This window comes from Eubalaena glacialis, chromosome 2, assembly GCF_028564815.1.
Source record: "Eubalaena glacialis isolate mEubGla1 chromosome 2, mEubGla1.1.hap2.+ XY, whole genome shotgun sequence".
NCBI lineage: Eukaryota > Metazoa > Chordata > Mammalia > Artiodactyla > Balaenidae > Eubalaena > Eubalaena glacialis.
In genome coordinates this window covers 109079869-109104842 of record NC_083717.1, presented here as the reverse complement: position 1 = coordinate 109104842, position 24974 = coordinate 109079869, and the positions used below count along the sequence as shown (strand labels likewise).

Below are 24974 nucleotides of genomic sequence, written 5' to 3'. Positions count from 1 at the left end.
TCCACCCACTGGAGTGAAGGTTCTGAGCCACACGTCAGGCTTCCCAACCTGGGGGTCTGGCAATGGGAGGAGGAATTCCTAGACAGTCAGACTTTGAAGGGTAGTGGGAATTGATTGCAGGACTTCGACAGGACTGGGGGAAACAGAGACTCCACTCTTGGAGGGCGCACATAAAGTAGTGTGCGCATCGGGACCCAGGGGAAGGAGCAGTGACCCCAGGGGAGACTGAACCAGACCTACCTGCTAGTGTTGGAGGGTCTCCTGCAGAGGGGGGGGGGGTGGCTGTGGCTCACCGTGGGGACAAGGACACTGGCAGCAGAAGTTCTGGGAAGTACTCCTTGGCGTGAGCCCTCCCAGAGTCTGCCATTAGCCCCACCAAAGAGCCCAGGTAGGCTCCAGTGTTGGGTCGCCTCAGGCCAAACAACCAACAGGGAGGGAACCTAGCCCCACCCATCAACATTCAAGAGGATTACAGTTTTACTGAGCTCTGCCCACCAAATCAACAGTCAGCTCTACCCACCACCAGTCCCTCCCATCAGGAAACTTACACAAGCCCCTTACATAGCCTCATCCACCAGAGGGCAGACAGCAGAAGCAAGAACTACAGTCCTGCAGCCTGCAGAACAAAAACCACATTCACAGAAAGACAGACAAGATGAAAAGGCAGAGGGCTATGTACCAGATGAAGGAACAAGATAAAACCCCAGAAAAACAACTAAATGAAGTAGAGATAGGCAACCTTCCAGAAAAGGAATTCAGAATAATGATAGTGAAGATGATCAGGGACCTCGGAAAAAGAATGGAGGCAAAGATCGAGAAGATGCAAGAAATGTTTAACAAAGACCTAGAAGAATTAAAGAACAAACACACAGAGATGAACAATACAATAACTGAAATGAAAATTACACTAGAAGGAATCAACAGCAGAATAACTGAGGGAGAAGAACGGAAAAGTGACCTGGAAGACAGAATGGTGGAATTCACTGCTGCGGAACAGAATAAAGAAAAAAGAACGAAAGGAAATGAAGACAGCCTAAGAGACCTCTGGGACAACATTAAACGCAACAACATTCGCATTATAGGGGTCCCAGAAGGAAAAGAGAGAGAGAAAGGACCAGAGAAAATATTTGAAGAGATTATAGTCGAAAACTTCCCTAACATGGGAAAGGAAATAGCCACCCAAGTCCAGGAAGCGCAGAGAGTCCCATACAGGATAAACCCAAGGAGAAACACGCTGAGACACATAGCAATCAAATTGGCAAAAATTAAAGACAAAGAAAAATTATTGAAAGCAGCAAGGGAAAAACGACAAATAACATACAAGGGAACTCCCATAAGGTTAACAGCTGATTTCTCAGCAGAAGCTCTACAAGCCAGAAGGGAGTGGCATGATATACTTAAAGTGATGAAAGGGAAGAACCTACAACCAAGATTACTCTACCCAGCCAGGATCTCATTCAGATTCGATGGAGAAATCAAAAGCTTTACAGACAAGCAAAAGCTAAGAGAATTCAGCACCACCAAACCAGCTCTACAACAAATGCTAAAGGAACTTCTCTAAGTGGGAAACACAAGAGAAGAAAAGGACCTACAAAAACAAACCCAAAACAATTAAGAAAATGGTCATAGGAACATACATATCGATAATTACCTTAAACGTGAATGGATTAAATGCTCCAACCAAAAGACACAGGCTTGTTGAATGGATACAAAAACAACACCCATATATATGTTGTCAACAAGAGACCCACTTCAGACCTAGGGACACATACAGACTGGAAGTGAGGGGATGGAAAAAGATATTCCATGCAAATGGAAATCAAAAGAAAGCTGGAGTAGCTATACTCATATCAGATAAAATAGACTTTAAAATAAAGAATGTTACAAGAGACAAGGAAGGACACTCCATAATGATCAAGGGATCAATCCAAGAAGAAGATATAACAATTATAAACATATATGCACCCAACATAGAAGCACCTCAATACATAAGGCAACTGCTAACAGCTATAAAAGAGGAAATTGACAGTAACACAATAATAGTGGAGGACTTTAACACCTCACTTACACCAATGGACAGATCATCCAAAATGAAAATAAATAAGGAAACAGAAGCTTTAAATGACACAATAGACCAGAGAGATTTAATTGATATTTATAGGACATTCCATCCAAAAACAGCAGATTACACTTTCTTCTCAAGTGTGCACGGAACATTCTCCAGGATAGATCACATCTTGGGTCACAAATCAAGCCTCAGTAAATTTAAGAAAATTTAAATCATACCAAGCATCTTTTCTGACAACAACGCTATGAGAGTAGAAATGAATTACAGGGAAAAAAACGTAAAAAACACAAACACATGGAGGCTAAACAATACGTTACTAAATAACCAAGACATCACAGAAGAAATCAAAGAGGAAATCAAAAAATACCTAGAGACAAATGACAATGAAAACACGACGATCCAAAACCTATGGGATGCAGCAAAAGCAGTTCTAAGAGGGAAGTTTATAGCTATACAAGCTTACCTCAAGAAACAGAAAAATCTCAAGTAAACAATCTAACCTTACACCTAAAGGAACTAGAGAAAGAAGAACAAACAAAACCCAAAGTTAGCAAAAGGAAAGAAATCATAAAAATCAGAGCAGAAATAAATGAAATAGAAACAAAGAAAACAATAGCAAAGATCAATAAAACTAAAAGCTGGTTCTCTGAGAAGATAAACAAAATTGATAAACCATTAGCCAGACTCATCAAGAAAAAGAGGGAGAGGACTCAAACCAATAAAATTAGAAATGAAAAAGGAAAAGTTACAACAGACACCACAGAAATACAAAGCATCCTAAGAGACTACTAAAAGCAACCCTATGCCAATAAAATGGACAACCTGGAAGAAATGGGCAAATTCTTAGAAAGGTATAAACTTCCAAGACTGAACCAGGAAGAAATAGAAAATATGAACAGACCAATCACAAATAATGAAATTGAAACTGTGATTAAAAATCTTCCAAGAAACAAAAGTCCAGGACCAGATGGCTTCACAGGTGAATTCTATCAAACATTTAGAGAAGAGCTAACACCCATCCTTCTCAAACTCTTCCAAAAAATTGCAGAGGAAGGAACACTCCCAAACTCATTCTATGAGGCCACCATCACCCTGATACCAAAACCAGACAAAGATACTACAAAAAAGGAAAATTACAGACCAATATCACTGATGAATATAGATGCAAAAATCCTCAACAAAATACTAGCAAACAGAATCCAACAACACATTAAAAGGATCACACACCATGATCAAGTGGGATTTATCCCAGGGATGCAAGGATTCTTCAATATACGCAAATCAATCAATGTGATATACCATATTAACAAATTGAAGAAGAAAAACCATATGATCATCTCAATAGATGAAGAAAAAGCTTTTGACAAAATTCAACACCAATTTATGATAAAAACTCTCCAGAAAGTGGGCATAGAGGGAACCTACCTCAACATAATAAAGGCCATATACGACAAAGCCACAGCAAACATCATTCTCAATGGTGAAAAACTGAAAGCATTTCCTCTAAGATCAGGAACGAGACAAGGATGTCCACGCTCACCACTATTATTCAACATAGTCTTGGAAGTCCCAGCCACGGCAATCAGAGAAGAAAAAGAAATAAAAGGAATCCAAATTGGAAAAGAAGAAGTAAAACTGTCACTGTTTGCAGATGACATGATACTATACATAGAGAATCCTAAAGATGCCACCAGAAAACTACTAGAGCTAATCAATGAATTTGGTAAAGTTGCAGGATACAAAATTAATGCACAGAAATCTCTTGCATTCCTATACACTAATGATGAAAAATCTGAAAGAGAAATTAAGGAAACACTCCCATTTACCACTGCAACAAAAAGAATAAAATACCTAGGAATAAACCTACCTAGGGAGACAAAAGACCTGTATGCAGAAAACTATAAGACACTGATGAAAGAAATTAAAGATGATACCAACAGATGGAGACATATACCATGTTCTTGGATTGGAAGAATCAATATTGTGAAAATGACTATACTACCCAAAGCAATCTACAGATTCAATGCAATCCCTATCAAATTACCAATGGCATTTTTTACGGAACTAGAACAAATCATCTTAAAATTTGTATGGAGACACAAAAGAACCCGAATAGCCAAAGCAGTCTTGAGGGAAAAAAACAGAGCTGGAGGAATCAGACTCCCTGACTTCAGACTATACTACAAAGCTACAGTAATCAAGACAATATGGTACTGGCACAAAAACAGAAACATAGATCAATGGAACAAGATAGAAAGCCCAGAGATAAACCCACGCACCTATGGTCAACTAATCTATGACAAAGGAGGCAAAGATATACAATGGAGAAAAGACAGTCTCTTCAATAAGTGGTGCTGGGAAAACTGGACAGCTACATGTAAAAGAATGAAATTAGAACACTCCCTAACACCATACACAAAAATAAACTCAAAATGGATTCGAGACCTAAATGTAAGACCGGACACTATAAAACTCTTAGAGGAAAACATAGGAAGAACACTCTTTGACATAAATCACAGCAAGATCTTTTTTGATCCACTTCCTAGAGTAATGGAAATAAAAACAAAAGTAAACAAATGGGACCTAATGAAACTTCAAAGCTTTTGCACAGCAAAGGAAACCATCAACAAGACGAAAAGACAACCCTCAGAATGGGAGAAAATATTTGCAAACGAATCAAAGGACAAAGGATTAATCTCCAAAATATATAAACAGCTCATGCAGCTCAATATTAAAGAAACAAACAACCCCATCCAAAAATGGGCAGAAGACCTAAATAGACATTTCTCCAAGGAAGACATACAGATGGCCAAGAAGCACATGAAAAGATGCTCAGCATCGCTAATTATTAGAGAAATGCAAATCAAAACTACAATGAGGTATCACCTCACACCAGTTAGAATGGGCATCATTAGAAAATCTACAAACAACAAATGCTGGAGAGGGTGTGGAGAAAAGAGAACCCTCTTGCACTGTCGGTGGGAATGTAAATTGATACAGCCACTATGGAGAACAGTATGGAGGTTCTTTAAAAAACTAAAAATAGAATTACCATATGATCCAGCAATCCCACTACTGGGCATATACCCAGAGAAAACCATAATTCAAAAAGACACATGCACCCCAATGTTCATTGCAGCACTATTTACAATAGCCAGGTCATGGAAGCAACCTAAATGCCCATCGACAGATGACTGGATAAAGAAGATGTGGTACATATATACAATGGAATATCACTCAGCCATAAAAAGGAATGAAATTGAGTCATTTGTTGAGATGTGGATGGATCTAGAGACTGTTATACAGAGTGAAGTAAGTCAGAAAGAGAAAAACAAATATCGTATATTAACGCATGTATGTGGAACCTAGAAAAATGGTACAGATGAACCGGTTTGCAGGGCAGAAGTTGAGACACAGATGTAGAGAACCAACGTATGGACACCAAGGGGGGAAAACCACAGCGGGGTGGGGATGGTGGTGTGCTGAATTGGGTGACTGGGATTGACATGTATACACTGATGTGTATAAAATTGAAGACTAATAAGAACCTGCTGTATAAAAAATAATAATAATAATAAAATAAATAAATAAAGTAGACCAAAAACCAGTTTCCTTCCCTTGAAAATCCAGAACTTTTCAAAAGGAAATAAATAAAAATAAATAAAAATCTCTGGTCCTAACTCTTCGGTGTAATTACATGGAGGCTCATACTTCCTGGAAGTGGGGAGACCATGTGATCACTTTGAAAATAGGACATGACAAGCTCCTGAAGTGGTACAAAACTTTACAATTGACTGGGCTCTATTAAGGTTATTATTATTTTTTTTTAAATAAATTTATGTATTTATTTATTTTTGGCTGCATTGGGTCTTCATTGCTGTGTGCGGGCTTCTCACTGCGGTGGCTTCTTTTGTTGCAGAGCACGGGCTCTAGGCACGCAGGCTTCAGTAGTTGTGGCTTGCGGGCTCAGCAGTTATGGCTCGCGGGCTCTAGAGCACAGGCTCGGTAGTTGTAGCGCACGGGCTTAGTTGCTCCACGGCATGTGGGTTCTTCCCGGACCAGGGCTCGAACCCGTGTCCCCTGAATTGGCAGGTGGATTCTCAACCACTGTGCCACCAGGGAAGCCCTAAGGTTACTTTTTAAACTCTTTTTTTCTTTGCAGCTAAAGAATTGCCAAATATGGGAAATGCTCAAATGTACGAATAAAATTGGAATTAGCTCAGTGAATCTAGTAAACCCATTGCGTGAGGGCCAGCGGGCTACGCCCCTGAGGTTTGGACACCTAACCTCCATCAGGGATAGTAGCTTGAGCTTCTCTGATGCTAAGTCTAGGAGCCTGTGGGGAGTGGGGCGGGAGCCTTTCTTTGCCAAACTTGCCTTTGTCTGGGACCCAGCACAGTAACTGAGGTGGATGATGAGGTCAGCTTTTCTCTCCGGCCTGAGGATGGGCGGGTAGCTGGAGTTGACGAAGAATGCAGTGTCCAGCAGGCACAAGTGGTTCACGGACCCTGTCAGCTGGTTTGGGAAGCCATCCAGCACCGTGTCTGAAAGTCAAGGCTTGTGGTTATCCTTACTCCTTGGCGCCCTGATCTCAGCAGATGGTCAGAGGCACCTGGTGGGGATGGGATGCCCTGCCCGGAGCTCATCCACTTCAGCCTGGCCTCCAGCCCTCCCCTTGGTCAGGGTGCCCGGTGAGTCCCAGTGTACCCCTGGGTAGGCTGAAGAAGAACAGCATTACCTGGGGGGTTTAGCAAGTCTTTTATGGAACATGCACAGAAAGCCCACTAACGCTCAGCCACAGAATTTGTGGTGTAGCAGGGGCTTAAGACTGTCCTATAAATTAGTGCAAACCGTGGGCCCAGAGCCAGCTGCCTTTTCTGCCCCAGATAGTGAGGACAAAGATTATTAGCCCAGGCTCAAGCAGCCATTGCAGGCTGTGGCCAAATAAAATACCAAAGATGGTGGAAAGTCAAATTTAGAGCCTCAGCAGGGTGGGGACGAAGTCCTGAGTTGAAGCTGCAAGACCACAGTTTAAGAGCCAGCTCTGCCACTCACCATTTGGAGGAGCTTGGGCTGGGCCATCCCTGCCCAACTCCGGGGGCAGCACTTACATTAAAATGTGTCCCCAGGGGCTTCCCTGGTGGTGCAGTGGTTAAGAATCCACCTGCCAATGCAGGGGACATGGGTTCGAGCTCTGGTCCGGGAAGATCCCACATGCCGCGGAGCAACTAAGCCTGTGCACCACAACTACTGAGCCCACACGCCATAACTGCTGAAGCCCGCGTGCCTAGAGCCCGTGCTCTGCTGCAAGAGAAGCCACCGCAACGAGAGGCCCGCACACTGCAACGAAGAGTAGCCCCCACTTGCTGCAACTAGAGAAAACCCGTGCACAGCAACGAAGACCCAACGCAGCCAAAATTAAATAAAATAAAATAAATACAGTTTAAAAAAAATTATTTATTTATTTATTTATTTATTTTTGCCTGTGTTGGGTCTTCACTTTCTATGCGAGGGCTTCCTCTAGTTGCGGCGAGCAGGGGCCACCCCTCATTGCGGTGCACGGGCCCCTCACCGTCGCGGCCCCTCTTGTGGCGGAGCACAAGCTCCAGACGCGCAGGCTCAGCAGCTGTGGCTCACGGGCCCAGCTGCTCCACGGCATGTGGGATCTTCCCAGACCAGGGCTCGAACCCGTGTCCCCTGCATTGGCAGGCAGACTCTCAACCACTGCGCCACCAGGGAAGCCCCACTTTTTTTTTAAATGAAGAAGAAGAAAAAAAAAAAAGGTGTCCCCAGAACACAACTGTAGAGAGTCAGGGCCCACATTTCCCCAACTGTAAAATGGGGCCAACTTCTACCTGCTGGGATTGTTATACAGATGCTGTATAGAGTCATTGTACAGATTCAATTAATTAAATACACCACCACTCCACCCGCCGTTCAAGGCTTCACCAGATGTAGAATACACTGTGGGGAGAGTCTGCCACTTGGCCCAATGAACATGGGCAGAGGAGTTTTCTCATCCTTTCTCCCTCCACATCCACTTCCCCTTCCTCTAAACAGAGGTAGGCCTCAAGGGGCAGCAGGTAGGGTTACCTTTCCATGTGGAGAATTGGCCATTCTGGTGGTAGTCGGTGTGCAGCTGCAGCCCCAGCAGGAAGTTGTGGAACTCAGACACAAAGGCCCGGTAGGTGAGGATGTTGCGGAAAGTATCGGACAGCCATGACCCTGGCTTCACCACTGTGGTATTCAGGATGTTGGCATCACATTTGGGGATTTCAGGTAAGAGTGGCTCGTCTTCTGCAGGGGAGGGGGGGCATGGAGGACAGGTCACAGAGCTGGAGTCCCCAGATTGCCCAGGTGAAGCACCGCATGGTTGCCCTGCACCCAGGGGTCAGCCTGTAAGTGCAGTGCACACCTTCCTTGTCTAGTTCTCGGAGCCAGGAGGACCCAGGGGAGAGACATAGAACAGGGGCAGGGTAGAGGAGAAGGAGTGGGGTGACAGGCAAGGAGGGGTTCCAGAGAAAACAGAGAGTCCACAAGGGTGACCTTTAACTGCATTCATAGATCCCCACCCTCTGCAGCTCTCCTGGGCGCCGTGCAGCTCCTCCAAGCCTACCACACGGTGCATCCACTCCCCCGGGCCAGGCCAGAGCTGGCAAAGGTGTGTCCAACTACAATCACCCTCCTTTCCAGGCAGGGAAGACCCCCTAGCTGCCTTCCTATTTCCGTGGGCCATAGGGATGATGTTGAAACACGTGGCAGGTCGACTGGTCCTCAGTTGCTGATCCACCTTCCCCACCCCCCTATCTCCCAACCAGGAGGGGAAGCTGGTGGGTCACCCACCGATATCATGCACTCTCTCCCTTGTCCACCTGTGGAAAAACTCCTCCGAGGTGTGGGACAAATTCCAGGCATCGAGCAGGTTCAGGGAGAAGATGCTGCTCCACAAACCTAGGAAGCAGGACCAGCGGTGAGTCGCTCTGCCCAAGAGCCTCCAGGCCCACCCAAATACTGATTGATTCTGCCTTGGACTTGATGCCCCCTCCAAGTCGAGCTGCTCAGGGAGTGGGACAGGTTTTCATTTCCCTCTCCCCACGGTGCAGCTCGACATAAGTGACTCAGCTCTTCTCCGCCCTCCTCTTGGAACTGGGAGAGGGTATGAAGGCATATAAGGCACAGCCCCAGGAGAGACTTAATGCTGACAAGTGCAGGCTTCAAGTTCAAGTCCAGAAATCACCCCTTGCATCAGTTAATACACTAGTTTAGGACAGTGCCTGGCACATGGTGAGCACTCGATAAATGTAACACCATCTCTTATTATGATTTAAAAAATGCAACACAGTAATAATAATACTCATGTGAAATCATTCACATACATTGACCCATTTGAATCCTCCATAAGGTTGGTTTTACTCTTAAGCCCAATTTACAGATGAGAACACTGAAGCTCAGGAAGGTTAGGTAATTTGGCCTACTTTGCACAGCTAATAAATGAGGAGCCAGAGTCAAGTCCGAATGTCTCACCTACAGATCTCTGAGCCACATGCTCAACAGCATAGGTGTTCAGAGGAAGGAGAGGCTGCTGGGGGCTGTGGGCTTCGGGGCTGACTTCCCAGAAGAAATGGGGCTTAAGTGGGACTTTCTGGGATGGGTTGGATTTGGGATAGATGGACCGGAGAGGGATGCAGACAACTAGTTTAAATAAGAGCATAACTGTTGTTGAGGCTGTAAAGATGGGTCCGGTTTTTGCGGTTGCCCTTTGACAGATGTACTTTGGGCTCTGAAGGGGAGAACTCTACGAGTGGACATCACAGTCAGGCCCCTGCACTCAGTGGGCCTGGCTTCTGGAGGACCAGGGAACATAGTGTTGGGAGCTGGGCCAGGCTTCCCCAGAGACTCTGTCTTCACCCTGAGGTCCCCTCTGGCCCCTTGGATCCCAGGGGCTGGTTCAACCCCCGGAAACAGGCATGTTGCTTCCTGGAACCAGGGGGAAGGGGGTAGAAGTTCCAGAAGCTTCCATCTCAGCCTGCAACTCCCAGTCTGGTTCTGAATGGACACCAGGGAGACGACTGGAGACCAGGACATTGGGAGGGTCCCCTTTGTTCCCCAGTGACCCAGGAGCCCCTGTCAGGTCCTTCTGGGCCCACAGGGTCACAGGGAGATCAGGGCAGTCTGGGAGGCTGGTAGGCTCAGGAGCCTCTCCTGGAATGAGGGTATGCTGACAAATGCCAGGAGGGTCACATGCCCAAGGGATAACCCAAACCAGCACCAGCACCTGGCACATGATCCTGGGGGAACAGACCGTGTCTCCTCGTCATTCCTCTAATCAAACGCGGAGCCTGTTCCGCATGGGGCGGGGCTCCCAGGGGCCTCCCCCAGCCAGGAGTCACCTAGCATGTAGCATATCCGCGACTCTGGGATCCTCCTCATCAGCCGCCCCATGAAGAACTCGGAGCCGAAGAGCTCGGTGGGAATGAAGCCTCCATACTTCGGCAGGCCCACCTCGTAGGGGGAGAACTCGAACCACTCTGCACACGAAGCAGCAGGGCAGGGTATCAGTCTCAGGCCGGGACGGCCCCGCCCACCCTTCTCCCTGCTCGCGCTGTCTCCCCGGCCGCGAGGAGCCTGGGATGGGGAGGCCGCAGTTCCCCCGCAGGGCACAGGGGGGCGCCCGTGACCGGCTTCTGCTGGCCCGGCAAGACTCAGTTTTGCAAGCTGCACAAGCTCGTTTGCGCCTCATAAACCCGGACCAAAACCGGACCCCAAAGCACGGCAGGTCTCTAGAGTCCTTCCATCCTGGCAGCTTAAGAAATGTCTAGGACTCTTTCCCTTCACGAGCTTTATTTCCTCTGTCCCATCAAGTCTCTGCTCAGGGGAGCCACAGGACCCCTGCTGCCCACCGGCTACACGCATCTGGGCAGAAGGGGGTAGCCAAGTGGATTTCTTCGGCTGTCAGCACACTCTTGGTGTGGAGGCTGGCAAAGGTATGGTGGCAGGATGTGTGCGCTGGGGTACTGAGTGCCTTTGCCTGCTGAGAAGGGACCCACCCTGCCCCGGCTAAATTGCTAGCCACCAGTGTTACCTCTGAAATCCTGGTTGCTTATATCATCCTTGACATTGATGGTGAGGTAGATGGGCAGGGGGTTCTGGCCCTGGCACAAAGCAGCACTCTGATCTGACAGTTTGCATTCATTTCTCTGTGTGGAAAAATAATGGTTAAGGAGAAGCAGCAGACAAGCAGCCAGGAAGCGGTGCAGAATAAGAGGACAGTCTGGACCTCTGGCAGCCCACCAGGCTCCTGAGCCCACCAGGCTGCTCTGGAGGTCTCACCTGACACCAGGCAAAGCTGCTCTTAAAACGTACCCAGAAAATGTTCACTCATCCTTGGGCCGTTCATCACCCCAGACACATGGACAGCGTGGGACTGGATCTGCAGTTTAGGGCTGTCCTTCAGAGTCCTGGGGTTCTCCTCGAGTCCCAGGGACCAGAGAATGAAAAGGCGGGGGTGGAGGAGGCCACCACTGCCCCCTCTTCATCCTCATCATCTTCCCCCCTACTCAAACCAGAGCAGCTCCATTTTTAAAAAATCTGCTTTGCATGTTGGGCTCTCTCATAAATTCATTTGGGAGAAAAAAAAAGATTCTTCTTTTTTTTTTAACAAAAGATTTGGAAACTTGGCACCGGATGGCAGTCAAATTCCCTCTAAGTCCCTAGAGCACTAAGTGGTGTAATCAAAGTGGGAGTCCTGCAGATCAGCCTGGACCACAGGCCACCTCCCAAAGTGAATCAGCCAGTGTAGACAACGCCAGTGGAGGTTTCAGAGGACCAGGCTCTGACCCCAGGCCAAGCAGCTGCCTGGTGGGTGACATCCATGGGTGCCCGAGCGTGTAAAGGCCACAGAACCTGTGTGGGATGGTAAACACGTGTGGGTCAAACAACTCTTAGGCCTCCCTTGAAAGGCCAACAGGATGCCTGTCAGAACTGGGCCCAGAGATATGGGCACCACAGCAATGACCGTCATGGAAGGAGAGGAAGTTGCAGACTCAGGGAAGAGCCCAATCCACACTCATTGTCAAAGGGGCCTGAGGCAAAGGAGCTCCTGCCTTGGCCAGAGTGGAAGAGCAGAGGCCTCCTTCCATCAATCCTAGACTTGCTTTCCCAGGAACCTAGGCTCCTTCCCACACCAAACCCTGGGCAATGCTCAGACTCTAATGTTAAAAGCCTTGGAGCTTTCCTCCTCACCACATGGAGCACTAACTACTGTTAGAAATATTAACTGTTGACGAAATAGTTGATGAAATTCCCATTTAAGGAATAGCACAGAGCAGAGCCAGAATTCAAACCCTGTCCTGCCTGAATCCAAAAGCCAACACCCTCAGCCTCTGCCTGCCCTGCTCCATCATGTGGACAGAGTAGACAGTGGGTTATCAGAAGGGGCAGGGATCCATCAAAGGCTGTGAGTGCCCGCGTTTGAATCCCCACTGTCTAGCACAGTTCCTGGCATGCAGGAGGTACTGAATTTTGTTGAAAGAATGAATGAGGGAATGAATGAATGTTGAAGATGAGGTTTGGTCCATCCTTGGTTGCTCAAATTGTCTGTGTTTTCTGGAAGAGGGGATCTACCAGAAAATAATTTGCTGTCCCTCTTCCTTCTGGTAAGTTCTGATTTGAATTCAGAACTCTTTGGACACCTTTGGGAGTGGGGCAGATAGCCACAGGCCTGGATAGAAATTAGATGGGAAGCCCTGCTCTGGGGTCAAGCAACAGCCAAAGTTGGTTCTTCCCTGGGGCCTGGGCAGTCAGAAGGGTCTGGGTGTTAGCTGAGCTCACCCTGATGTCCGGGATGGCAGCATCCCATGGGGATCCCACTGCCCTACCACGGCCCACATGGCTCTCACAGCAGCTGGGTCCCAACACAGGCTGCCTCTCTTCTTGGGCACACGCTGCTCAGATTATTGGATATCAGAGTTGGAAGGAACCTCACTGGGCTCGTCTTCCGTGCGGTGGCCATGAGAAGGGGCCCAGCAGACCTCCAACTACAGGAGTGTAATTGGCTGACGGCCCAGCTACCATGCTCCGAAATCCATGGCTGAGTTTGTTCTAAGGCCACACTTCCTGCTGGGCTGGTCCCAGCCCATGACTGAGCGTGGCAGGGATCCTGAGGCAGGCCCACTGTGGTGGAGGGGAGGGGGCGGTGCCAGACTCCTCTGATGGCCAACTTGGCTGGGGGACTCTCCAAGGGTCACTGTGCTGACCTTTCAGACTGCACAGTGGGCTAGGATACTTCCACCCGGCCTTTCCTTCCCTCTCTCCTCCACTTGGGGTCAGGCTTACATCACAGTCTGATGGCTCCCTCCCCATTTTCTCTCACAGGTTCTCAGAGGGCCTGCTGCCTCTCCGAAAGGTTGCACCTAAGCCACCCCTGATGTGAGGGTCTCAGTCATACTCTAAAGGGACTCGGGAAGACAATCCCACCATCTGCCTGCATCATGTGTTCTGATGCCTCATGCTTCTTACGGCCCAAGGGTGCATCTGCAGGTCTAACCTAACTCCCTCCTGCTGTGATGTACCTCCCGGTGCCCCAGTGAAGGCAGAGGGCTGGGCATCAGCCCCGGGCGGGTTGGGCCCCAGGGGAAGCTGAGCACCTACCTCGTCCCCCAGACAGGCCTCGACCAGCAGGCCCCAGAAGTCTGTGAAGGTGACTTTGTAGCCTTCCTGCCTGCGCTGCTGCAGCTCCTCCTGGAATCTGAGGAGCTGATCTGGGAACAGAGCGGGCATCTTGTCCTTGACTACGTGCCTCCGCGCCTCGAGGATGGCAAGCTCCAGGTTTTTGGAGGACCAGTCAGGGTCACGGTACAAGGTAGCCATGGTCCTGGAGAGAGACAGGCGTGGCTGAGAGAGCTGAGCCAGCCCTGGTCTGATCGACCCTGGACCCTGGCAGGAAAGGAGGTGGGCAGGTCATGGGAAACCCTCACCCGCCAGGAGAGGAGCCTGGAGGAAATGGGGTGAGGCCTGGTCGGGGAGGGGAGAACATTCTTACTCAAAGTCACAATTGTTGCCGTTTCTTGACTGCCTGCCGTGTGCCAGGTGGAGTACATTGCTTAACAGTGAAGATTCTGGACCCAGATCTTCCTGGGTTCAAAACCAGACTCTGCCACTCACCAGCCATGTGATCTGGGCAAGGTACCTAACTGCTCCTCACCTCAGTTTTCCCATCTGTGGATTGGGGAGAAGGATGATAACTGTACCTACCTCACAGCGTTACTGTGAAGATGGCGTGAGTCAATGTAAAATGATTAGGACAGTACCCGGCCCGAAGTAAGTGCTGGGGCCAGCATTTGACCCCAGGCTTTGCTGATTCCAAATCCTGGACTCTTCCCACTCTGCCACATTAATTCCCATAATTGTGATGCCAGCTAAAGACTTACTTCCCCTTCTTCTTCTTAACTTCTATGTGGGCAGTGGGGAGGAGTAAGACAAAGATAGAGATCCCCCTAGCCCTGGGTCTTTGCCTCTGTCTGCCTCTGCTTGGCCTGGACCCGGCTTTTCTCCGTCTAGGTCAGGACAGCACCCAGGAATCCCCCTCCCCACAGTGGACCCGGTCTACAGCTGCACAGTTGTCTGAGCAGCGGCCTCTTCCTTCAGAGATTTCTTCAACAAAAAGTACCCTGCTCTCCATAAGGTTCATGCTGTTACTTTCATACCTTTAAAAAGCTTTAAAAAACATTACAAATGATTGATTTTGATTTTACAAAACTCCTTCCCAGTGCTTTCCCAGGCCAGGAGACACCCTACCCCCACCCCAGCTGGGTCTGAGTTCCTCCCAGTTTCCTGCCTGGCCCAGAGGTAGGCCAGGAGGATGCAGGTGCCCCTCTACCCTGGTGCAAGCACGTTTATCTCCTTAACCTACTTCCCATGGGCAGCCGTTTATCGGTGAGATTAAGAATGTGGGCCCCTCCCCCACCCCAAAAAAAAAAAAAAGAATGTGGGTCCTGGACTCAGACAGCCTGGGTTGAAATCCCAGCTCTACCGCTCATTAGCTGAGTGACCCTGGGCAAATTCCTTTCTTTCTCCAGCTGTAAAATGAGCATAATGACAACATCTTCCTCATAGTCTTCTTGTGAAGAAGAAATGAGATAGTCCATTGGAAGCAGTCACCCCAGTGCTTGGTGCAGAGGCAATGCCGGTAATTGTCAGCTATCCTTCTGTCCCACCTGGGCTGAAGCCTTGGGGCCTCTGGTGCACCAGGAACCCTTGGTTTTCCTCACATCCACCCCCTCAAATGAAAGTTACCCAGAGCCCCTCCAGGATGAGGGACACAGCTTGGGACGTTGAGGGCTCTGAGGCCCACTAGTTACACACAGAATAAGACGCAGCCCTGGCTGAGAGGATGTGGGTGGTCACAAGGCCTGGGTCACCCTAGACCAGGGCTGCATTATGACTTTGGTGGGCCCCTTCCACCATAAAAATATTAAAAATTATCTTCTATGACTGTTGTATAAAGACAAATATAGTGATATATTACTATATATTAAAACATTCTCTTCAACCTAGAAGTTTTTTTTTAAAGAACTTAAAAGAAATTACAACATCTTTGTGGGCCGCCACCGGCATCGTGAATCCCAGGTGCCGTGGCTCCTGTGGAGAAGCCGGCCTCGCGCTGGCCTCACCTGTCGGGGGAGCTGAGGGCTCACTCTCCCTGCTCACCAGCCAAGAGTGAGGATGGGGAGCCCGAGGATGCCTGCAGGGCAGAGGGAGCACGCAGGGATGGGGGTGGGCTGCTGGAACGTGGCAGCCAGAGCAGCGGGCCAGCTCCACCCACCCCAGGAGACTTGGCACAGTCTGAGAGAGGGCAGCTGCTGGGGAGATGCACCAGTGGCACCAGTGGTTCACTCATAACTGGCTGCCACGCTCCTGGGACCCTGCCATAGTAATGGAGTAATGACCAACACATGTCCCTGGTGTACCCAGTACTGGGAGAGCATCTCACAACAACCCCATGAGGTCAGGGCTATTACTATCCCCACTTGACAGATACAGAAAATGAGACTCAGAGAAGTTCAGTTGCATTCCCAAGATCACACAGCTGTGAGGGGTAGAGCTACCCAGGTGTCATGAGTCACTCTAACTTGGGGCGGATGAGCTTTACCAAAGACCCCACCCCCGCCCACCGGCCAGCTTGCTCTGGGCTTCACCAGACAGTGGCCCCCGGCTCCTTACCAGGTGGCCCCTGACAGGCCAGTGATGTAGCTGGCACAGTTCAGGATGTTCAGCTTCTGCAGCCCCAGCAGGTGGCCATACATGGCAGTCATGGATCTTATTCCACCCCCAGTGGCCATGATGGCTATCAGTGGGACCTGGGGGCACATGGAGGCAGACTGTTGGGGCAGTGCTGGGTAGGGGAAGACTTGGAGTGACAGGAGCTTAGAAAGAACAGTGGAAGAGGAAGAGCTGGCTACAGAGAGCAGAGAGTGGGGACCGAGTGACCTGAAAACTGCCTTTCACAGAGTGTCAAGCCGCCTGGTAGGTCTAGAACTGGACCTTAGTTCCAAACCCAATGGTCGGTGTCGGGCTTGGTAAATTAGAAAGCCGTGGCTGGAAGAGTTCTTGGCACTATTAATCTAGCTCTCAGTTAACAGATGATGAACTGGGGCCAGAGGGCTGGGTGGCTCACTCAAGAACCCAGCTAGTGTGAGATTCCCTAATGGCTGCAAATCAGCACCTGCTGTAGAGGGATTTGACGTCAGGCTCAGGCCTGGCACATGATATGTGGTCCCTATAGACCATAGGTGTAAAAGCAGGAGTAAATGGATTTTTGATGTGGGAAGGAGCACAGTTGTCACCTCGGGGTTTACTTAGGTTTAAGATGTCCTCAGTGTGTTTCCCTATAGATGGGAGAGCGATGCGTGGAGTCTTTACCAAGACTCACTCTGTTTTCATTTGAGTGGGGACTGTGAGACCTACTGTCGGCCGAAGCCCCCATCACAGCCCTCCTCAGGGACGAGGTCTCTGTCTACACCTGTGGTTGGCCTCTGAAGCACGGGCTCTCCGAGGGCTGACCTGCTGCTCAGGGGAGTGTGAGCCTCAGCCCCTACCAGGGAGGTGACAGAGGGCTCTGGCAAAGGTACCATCATCTACCCTGTGCACAGAAGCTGGCCCTGCGTGAGGAAGCTGCTTCTCTCCAGCCCCCCACTGCTGTTCGTTCTGGGGGTGTGTGTGTGTGTGTGTGTGTGCGCGCGCGCGCACGCGTGTGCGCGCATACATTTGGGGGAAGGGAGAATTGAAGAATGAAAGGCCCAGGGCCTTTTGGGTGGAGGTGTATAGAATGTGGGAGGTGGTGGAGCTTCCAGTGTTTTCCTGGCTGGGGAAAGGATGCCACATTGTCCCGTGTAGGTAAGACATCATTCATCATCTCAGGATCTGTTAGTGCACGGGGAGCAGCAGCTGGGGCTCCTTCCTTTCTCTCTACTTAACAGTAAGGTCCACCAGGAAAGGCAGTGCTGAGGCTGCCCTGGGGCAAGGGAGGGACTGCAGGGGGCAGCTGGCAGGCACAGTGTTCGAAGGACAAGCCTGGCTCTGAGCGGACCTCTGCTCACCCACCTCGTCTGCCTGCAGGTCCTCCTCCAGCTGCAACACCTCCTTCAGCGCCTCAGCCACCACCACCCTCCGCTTCTGCAGGAACTCCAGCTCTGCCTGGCACAGGCTGAAGCCCAGCCGCACGTCCAGTGCCTGGGAGCTGTGGGGACAGAGGACCTTGGCTGAGCGGGTCTGTAGACGTCACCTCCATGGAGAAGACATGACTTTAGGGTCAGTTGGACCTAGGCTCGAAGCCTGGTTCTGCCAGGAAACACCTTTGTGACCTTGGGCCCCTGCTTTCTCACCTGTAAAATGGGGCTGATCGTGCTTAACTCCTGGCACTGTCTTCAGCACTTAATGAGATAACAAATGTAAAGCCCCAAAGCCTTAGCTGGTGCACCGTAAGCAGGTACTTAACACAATTAGGGACTCACTGAACCCTCTGCCTCCTCAACGAGATCTGGAAAGTCTTGAAAGGCTTCCCCCGCACACCTTCTAGAGCCCAAGGCCAGACATGGGTGACAAGAGGCCCTGAGATCCTTTTGGCCAGTCCCTCTGAATAAGGCTCTACAGTAGAGCTCTTCTGAGCTGGATAAACAAGGTCCTGTTCTCATGGAGCTCATATTCCTTGGTGAGCTTTTCCTGCTCCCAGAGTAAAAATCACCCTGTGTGACAATAACCCTTCACATCCCTGATCTCACCCTGTCACCCCCAACAGGTCTGCAAGGTGGGTGGGGCAGGAAGAGCATGCCCAATGCTTGCCCTCTTTTTATCACATCCCTGATGTGAGCGAGTCCAGGCTTCTGGCCTGGCATCCAAGCCCCCACCTGATCTGTCCAACCTCACCTCCTGCTACTTCCTGGAAGGGTCCATAGGCTCTCAGAGCCCAGGAGTAGTCTGGGTTCTGAGCCTCCTCCCTCTGCCCACCAACATCCCTTGCATCCTCCAAGGCCCTGCTCCCCAGTGACTCCAGGAGAATGGACCTTGACAATTTCCAGCCTGAGTCTTAGTGACCCGAGTAACTATAAAGGTCACATCTTCTTGAAGGCAGAGCCTGGGAGCTCTCCCGTTATGTTTCCTTCATGTCTGGTATAGGCCTGCAGACACAGCTGTGAGGAAATCTTCCCTTGGCCTCAACAAGGAATGAATAATAAAACAGCAGTAATAATAACATTTGTTGATATTTTCTGAGTTTCCCACTTCGCAGATCACTGATTTCTTCACATGTGTTATCTCACTGGATCCTCAAAGCAACCCAGTGATAGACAGTACTCTTGGTATTGCTCTAATTTACAGATGAGAAAAACTGAGATTTAGAGAGGCTTAATAACTTGACCAAGGACAAACAGCTATCAAACTGTAAATGGAAACTACAGTCACTTGATTTTCAACAAGGGTGCCAAGACAATTCAAAGGGGGAAAGAACAGTCTTTTCACCAAATGATGCTGTGACAACTGGATATCCACATGCAAAAGAATGAAGTTGGACCCCTATTTCACATTGTATATACAAATCAACTCAAACTTGATCATAGACCCAAATTGAGGCTAAAACTATAAAACTCTTAAAAGAAAACATGGGAGTAAATCTTCATGACCTTGGATTAGGCAATGGTTTTTTAAATATGTCACCAGAAGCACAAGTGGCAAAAGAAAAAAATATACATAGACTGAAGTTCACCAAAATTGAAAACGTCTGTGCTTCAAAGAACACCATTAAGAATGTGAAAGACAGTCTCCAGAACAGGAAAAATATTTAGGAATCATATATCTGACAAGGGGCTTGTATCTAGAATATACAAAGAACTTTTACAAGTTAACAATAAAAGGCAAATCACCCACTTTAAAAATGGGTAAAGGATTTGAATAGATATTTCTCCGAAGAAGATATACAAATGGCCCATAAGCCTGTGAAAAGATGCTCAACATCCCTGGCCATCAGGGAAATGCAAATCAACACCACAACAAGATACCACTTTAAGTCCCTAAAGACAAATAAGTCAGAGGGACAGACCGAAAGAGGGCACTTTACCAGGGCGTAGACTTCATGTGTAATTCACAATTCTTGTTCTGGGAATTGAAAGATGAAAAGTTTGTCAGGGATGACAGTTCAGAGCCAAGTGGTCCCAACCAAAGAAGTGGAGACTCACCACACGGTGCCCCCCGCCCCCCCCGCCCCCCCCCCCCGGGGCGCTTGACTTAGCGCATGCGCATGCAGCGCCCGCCCGTGCATGCGCACACAGGTTCGCTCCTGGACGTCCCTCGCCCCCAACCTGGCTCGGCTTCCACACCCTGTTTTTGGCTCCACACTGCAGCTCAGCAGTCTCCTACCCCGCAAGACTCCTCTACCCTGCCTGAGAGACCCGCCACGAGCCATGCTCCCCCCCCCCCGGGCCCCCCAGGCTCTCCCCGTCTCCCTTCCACAGGCACTCCAGGCTACGCCGCTCAGGGACCCCTTCCCAGACCCAGGCCCTCACCACAGGCAGGGTCACCGCCTGGCCATCACGGAGGCAATCCAGGGGCTGGCACACAGGGCCGTTCTTGCTCGCACCGCAGCAGGAAAGCTGGAAGGATGGGCGGTTTTGTGAGGGGAGGGGCTCCTCCCGCCGCCCGCCTGAACCAGCCCCTAACCCCCTACTGCCGCAGCCTCCTACCGCAGAGCTCCATTGGCTCTTGGGCACCTCCACGTGGACCTGGGGCTGGAAGTACTTGGGGTAGTGGAAGCACGCAGGGTTTGGGCGGCAGGGCTCCAGGCAGCGTGAGATGTGCTGGGTGTGCTCGAAGGACTCCGTCACTGTCACCAGGAGGCCCTTCACTGGAAGAGAGGACGAGAGGGCTGAGACCCCTGGGAGCCTCCCACTTCCCACCCCAACTCGGCCCAGTAAAAGGCCTAGGGGAGGCACCCAGGACAGGGGTTTAGAATTACCGAGGGCACTGGTTAAAATGCCCCAGAGAGTCTCATTCTGAAGGGCCAGGCGGGGCCCAGGAATCTGCGTTTTTACAAGGCTTTGTGTGTGTGTGTGTGTGTGTGTGTGTGTGTGTGTGTGTGTGTGTGTGTGAGGTCTGAGAGTCTGAGTTTTCTGGACTAGCCCTCCTAGGTTCTGCTCCTCCACAAGGTGCCCCAAAGTTACCTTCCCACTGCACTGAAAGCAGGCCCTCTCCTTGCTGCCAGTTTGGGGGCAGAGCCTCTTCCTTCCCCCTCCCTCCCCCATGCCAGTGGGGCTGTGCCGCTCTCCTCTCTGCAGACAGGGCTGGAAGCCTTGCATGGGGGGGATGGGGTGGAGTGGTGAGAAGGAGAGTCGCGTATTTGCGGATCTCTTAGGTCCCTGCCAGCTATAAAATGCTAGGACTCCATGAATTGCAGTCTGACTAGAGGAAAGGGTGCAGCTAGAGGGGACTTGGGTGTTGTCGGGGCCCTCCTGCCCTGGGTGCTGGCCACTGCTCTAGACCCAGGGAACCCCCCATCTGGCAGGCGTGCGGCAAAGACTGGTGTGGACAGATGAGCAGTGCTGTGCCACTGACCCATGGTCCAGGGCGTTCGTCAAGCCCGGGAAGCTCTGAGGGTCTTGTGGGGACCTGAAGAGCAGGCCCTTCTTAGAGCAGGGGGAGGACAGTGGTCAATGACCCCTGAGGGTGAAGTGATCCCAAGGAGTCTCAGCCAAGCTTTTGGTTCCCCATGGAGCCCAGGGCAGCCATGGAGCAGCCAACTCTGGTGTTGACAGAGTTGGGAAGTGGCACTGCCCTCCCCACCCCCCAGCAGGCAGAGGTAGTCAAAGGGCTCACTTTTCCTATTCTTCTGTCTCCTGGATTCTGCATGAACCTCCAGGCAGGACACTTGTCGAGACTGAAACAAAGGAAGGGGAGGTCATTTTGAGCACAAACTGCCCGGGGTGCTCTACCAGGCCACAAACTCCCAAAGACTGATTTTCGGGGGAGAGATTTCCTTGAATCCTGAGGCTTTAGATGCATCTAATTGAAATGGCTGTACCAACAGCCTAATTATGAAAATCTTTTTAATTCTGAACTTGTGCTTATAGAGAGATTGGAGTTGGGGGAAAATGGGATGAGACTGATTCTGAGAGTGGGTGCTTTTATTAGGGAGGTTCCTGAGGTCATCGTTTTGGGAGATGGGATGCTGGTCCAGGTGTTTCCTCCCCAGGAGCAGGAGCCCAGCTGCTGCCCCCACCACTGCCCGCAACCCCTTTGTCTGGCTTCAGTTAGTCTGACTCCTAGCGGGCTCTGGGACAAGGGCCCAAGTTGGGCCTGGTTTTCCCTCCCACAGTTCTGTTCCCAAGAGCAGCAGCCACAGGTGGCCTCTGGAGCCACAGGAGCCTGGAAGGACAATTACCACCAGCACGCCATTGGTGATGAGACTCTCAGGTGGAGAGGGGCTGAAAAACAAAATGAGAACTCCTGGTCAGTCATATCGTTCTTTCTAAAAATTTATTTTATTGAAGTAGAGTTGATTTACAACATTGTGTTAATTTCTACTGTGCAGCAAAGTGACTCAGTTATATACATTCTTTTTCATATTCTTTTCCATTATGGTTTATCACAGGGTATTGAATATAGTTCCCTGTGCTATACAGTAGGACCTTGTTGTTTATCCATCCTGTATACAATAGTTTGCACCTGCTAATTCCAAATTCCCAATCCAACCCTCCCCTACCCCCTCTTCCCCTTGGCAACCACAAGTCTATTCTCTAAGTCATATCATTCTTGACTGATTTCTCACAAAGGTGACAAACAGCCTACGTAGGGTCAATAAGGAGATAGCAGAGCCTTCTTAATCCTTGTGAAAAATATTGGCTTAAGAAACCTTAGATCTGCAGATTGTCAAGGGGAAAACTGGCATACATTTTAAATAGAATGTCCAGAAAAAAAAAAGATTTATAGGTTAGAGGGAGTAGAAGAGTTTCTTTTCTTTTTCTTCCTTAAAGGGTAGCTGTTCTTTATGTCCAACCAGATGCAACTGCATGGAGTTATGAGGATAAACAGGTTGCAAGAAAAGGCCAGAGCCCACCATCTCGAGCAGATGTAACAGTTCTGGTAGCAAAACGGACTCATCCTCCCTTCTGTGCTTTATTTAATTTGTGCATTTAACAAATAGTTTTGACCCAGCTAGAGAAGGGGCCTGGTGAGTGTGAAATGTCCTTGTGTTAACAAAGCTGAGAAAGCCTCCAAGGTTGCAATTCGCCTAGGGGAGTCCACAGCCTCCCTTGTCAAAATTAAGCCCAAGATGACTGTGTTTCCAGATCAACTCTTATTACCAGTGCTGACATATTTCATTTTGTAAGCCACTTTCTAATTCACCCAAGGAATGTTTTTCCCCCTAAAAGTCCTGTCAAACCAAGAACTGAAGGAGAGAGCCCAGATTTTCTTTAATGTGGAACAAATAAAGTTGATTTTAATTTGTCAAATTTAATTTTAATTTTAATTTAAGTTGATTTTAATGAGGCACCTCAAATAGTTCCAAGACCCCCTATGCAGAGGATTCTCCGGGTGGAATTTGACAAGCCCTCTTGTTCTAGTTCCTGCCTCTCATTGTTCCCCTGTCCCTGGGCTGATCATAAGTCCAGGGGACTCAGTTCTGCCAGGGTTAAGAAGCTGGTTGCCCAATCACAAGGCACACTGCTGCCCCAGGGCAGGCTTGTCCCCTCCCGGCAGGGGCCCTACTCCCCTCCCTCACCACCCTTTCCTTTCCTTTCTCTCTCTGTGTCCTCTTTTCCCCACACTCCAGCTCTGTGACCCAATTCCACTTGAGTCCACGGCATAGTCATACCTCCAGGACCCTGGATCTTTTTCTTAATTGGACATGATGAGAAATAACCCCACATCTCTGTCCTGAGCCTCCCCTTGACTTGGTTCCAGAGTTGGCTGCAGAGGGGCATGGCCTCTGCTTCAGGCCAGGGTTTGGGAGAGTTTGTTCTAACAGTCCTGGGTCCAGGAGGAGATGCCTTGGTCCTGACCTCTTTCTCAGCATGGCCTCAAGAAGGCCCCATCCCCATGGTGGCAGGAAGTCTTCCCAGAGGCCACTCTCAGAAATGCTGGGGAGCTGAGGCAGGTGATTTGGCCAGAGTACTAGATCTTTAAAGCAATACTGACATCGGTAGACCTGGATGAGAAGGGGTGGGGCCCAGGCACCTATGGGATTTAGAAGTTCCCAAGTGATTCTGATGCACAGTGAGGAGCGTCAGGGGTGGGCGTAGAAGTGGGGGTGGGGAACTGCAGAAAGGAGGACCCAGCTGCACAATGCCTGTGCCCAGAAGCTGCTTTGGGGTCAGGACCTTGGTGGAATCCTGGGGGGTTGGGTCCTACTCACCTCTCCTCCAGCAGGAACTCCACCTCCAGCTCCTCCATGCCCTGCAGGGGGAGGAAGAGACTGCAGTTGTGAGCTGTGTCTACACCTCTCTACAGACCAGGATCCTGTGCCATCCCAGGAGACCCTGTGGACCTGCCCCTGTCCTTTGCACATGGCTGTCCTGCTGTCTTGGAGTGGGGGCAGCTGCTCCTGGCTCTTTTTGTCCCCTCTGCCTCCCTCTGTCCCCAAGTCTTTGATACCAGGAACATCACTGACCACCCAGGGCAGGGTCAGGGTGTGGAGTTGACCCCTAGCCCCAGCAGGTAAATCTCTCTGCCCCAGAACATTTTCCTTTCATCTTCTCCCTCCAGCGTCCATTGCTCTCCTTCTTCCCCAAGGGGCTCAGGGCCTGGGGCAAGGGAGATATTGCCCCCAGCAAGCTCAACTCTGAAGGCTAGGAGCCCCTTCCTTCAGCTACTGCTTTGCATCTCTTGCTGTGTAACCTCAGGAAGTCATGGCCTCCCTCACTGGACCTTAATTTCCCCACAGAGTATAAGCCAGGTGAGGGCAGGGATGCTTGTCCCTGAGGTGTCCCCAGTGCACGGAACAGTGCCTGGCCCATAGGGCATTCAAATACTTGTTGAATGAATTGATAACATCCTGGGCCTTTTCAGCTCTGACTTTTTCTGATTTGCAGATTTGCACTCCTTTATCCTTATCTGTCCTCTGTCCCCTGGGACCATCCCAGAAGCAGGACTCTGAGGGAAGAAAGGGAATCAACACTTATTCTGTCTCCATTTTGTACTGTGAACAGTGCTAGATGCCTTAATTATGTATTCTCATTTAAGCCTCGCAGTGACCCTGTGTGGTAGGTATTATTATCACTATTGCATAGACGAGGAAACAGAACTCAGAGGAATTAAGTAATTTCTGCAGGGTCACAGAGCTATTGATAGTAAGCCAAAGCGCTGGGATTTGAACAGCAGTGCTGTCTTCTCCTGACCTGGCTACAGAGAGAGGATCCCTTAG

General features: G+C 49.7%; 1 protein-coding gene across 1 annotated transcript in view; it reads right to left on the bottom strand.

Annotated features, from left to right (window-relative positions):
- Nucleotides 1-243: 243 nt before the first annotated feature.
- Nucleotides 244-24974, bottom strand: part of PLA2G4E (phospholipase A2 group IVE) — a 41024-nt gene continuing 16293 nt past the window's right edge. The window contains exons 5-19 of the mRNA XM_061180445.1: nucleotides 23967-24007; nucleotides 21993-22035; nucleotides 21428-21488; nucleotides 20299-20459; nucleotides 20122-20208; nucleotides 19677-19714; nucleotides 17669-17804; nucleotides 16289-16425; nucleotides 13718-13940; nucleotides 11151-11265; nucleotides 10459-10596; nucleotides 8912-9019; nucleotides 8162-8365; nucleotides 6446-6612; nucleotides 244-324 (exon numbers count right to left, since the gene is read on the bottom strand). Coding sequence (XP_061036428.1) covers nucleotides 244-324; nucleotides 6446-6612; nucleotides 8162-8365; nucleotides 8912-9019; nucleotides 10459-10596; nucleotides 11151-11265; nucleotides 13718-13940; nucleotides 16289-16425; nucleotides 17669-17804; nucleotides 19677-19714; nucleotides 20122-20208; nucleotides 20299-20459; nucleotides 21428-21488; nucleotides 21993-22035; nucleotides 23967-24007 — 1740 coding nt within the window. The remainder of the gene's footprint in view (nucleotides 325-6445; nucleotides 6613-8161; nucleotides 8366-8911; nucleotides 9020-10458; nucleotides 10597-11150; nucleotides 11266-13717; nucleotides 13941-16288; nucleotides 16426-17668; nucleotides 17805-19676; nucleotides 19715-20121; nucleotides 20209-20298; nucleotides 20460-21427; nucleotides 21489-21992; nucleotides 22036-23966; nucleotides 24008-24974) is intronic.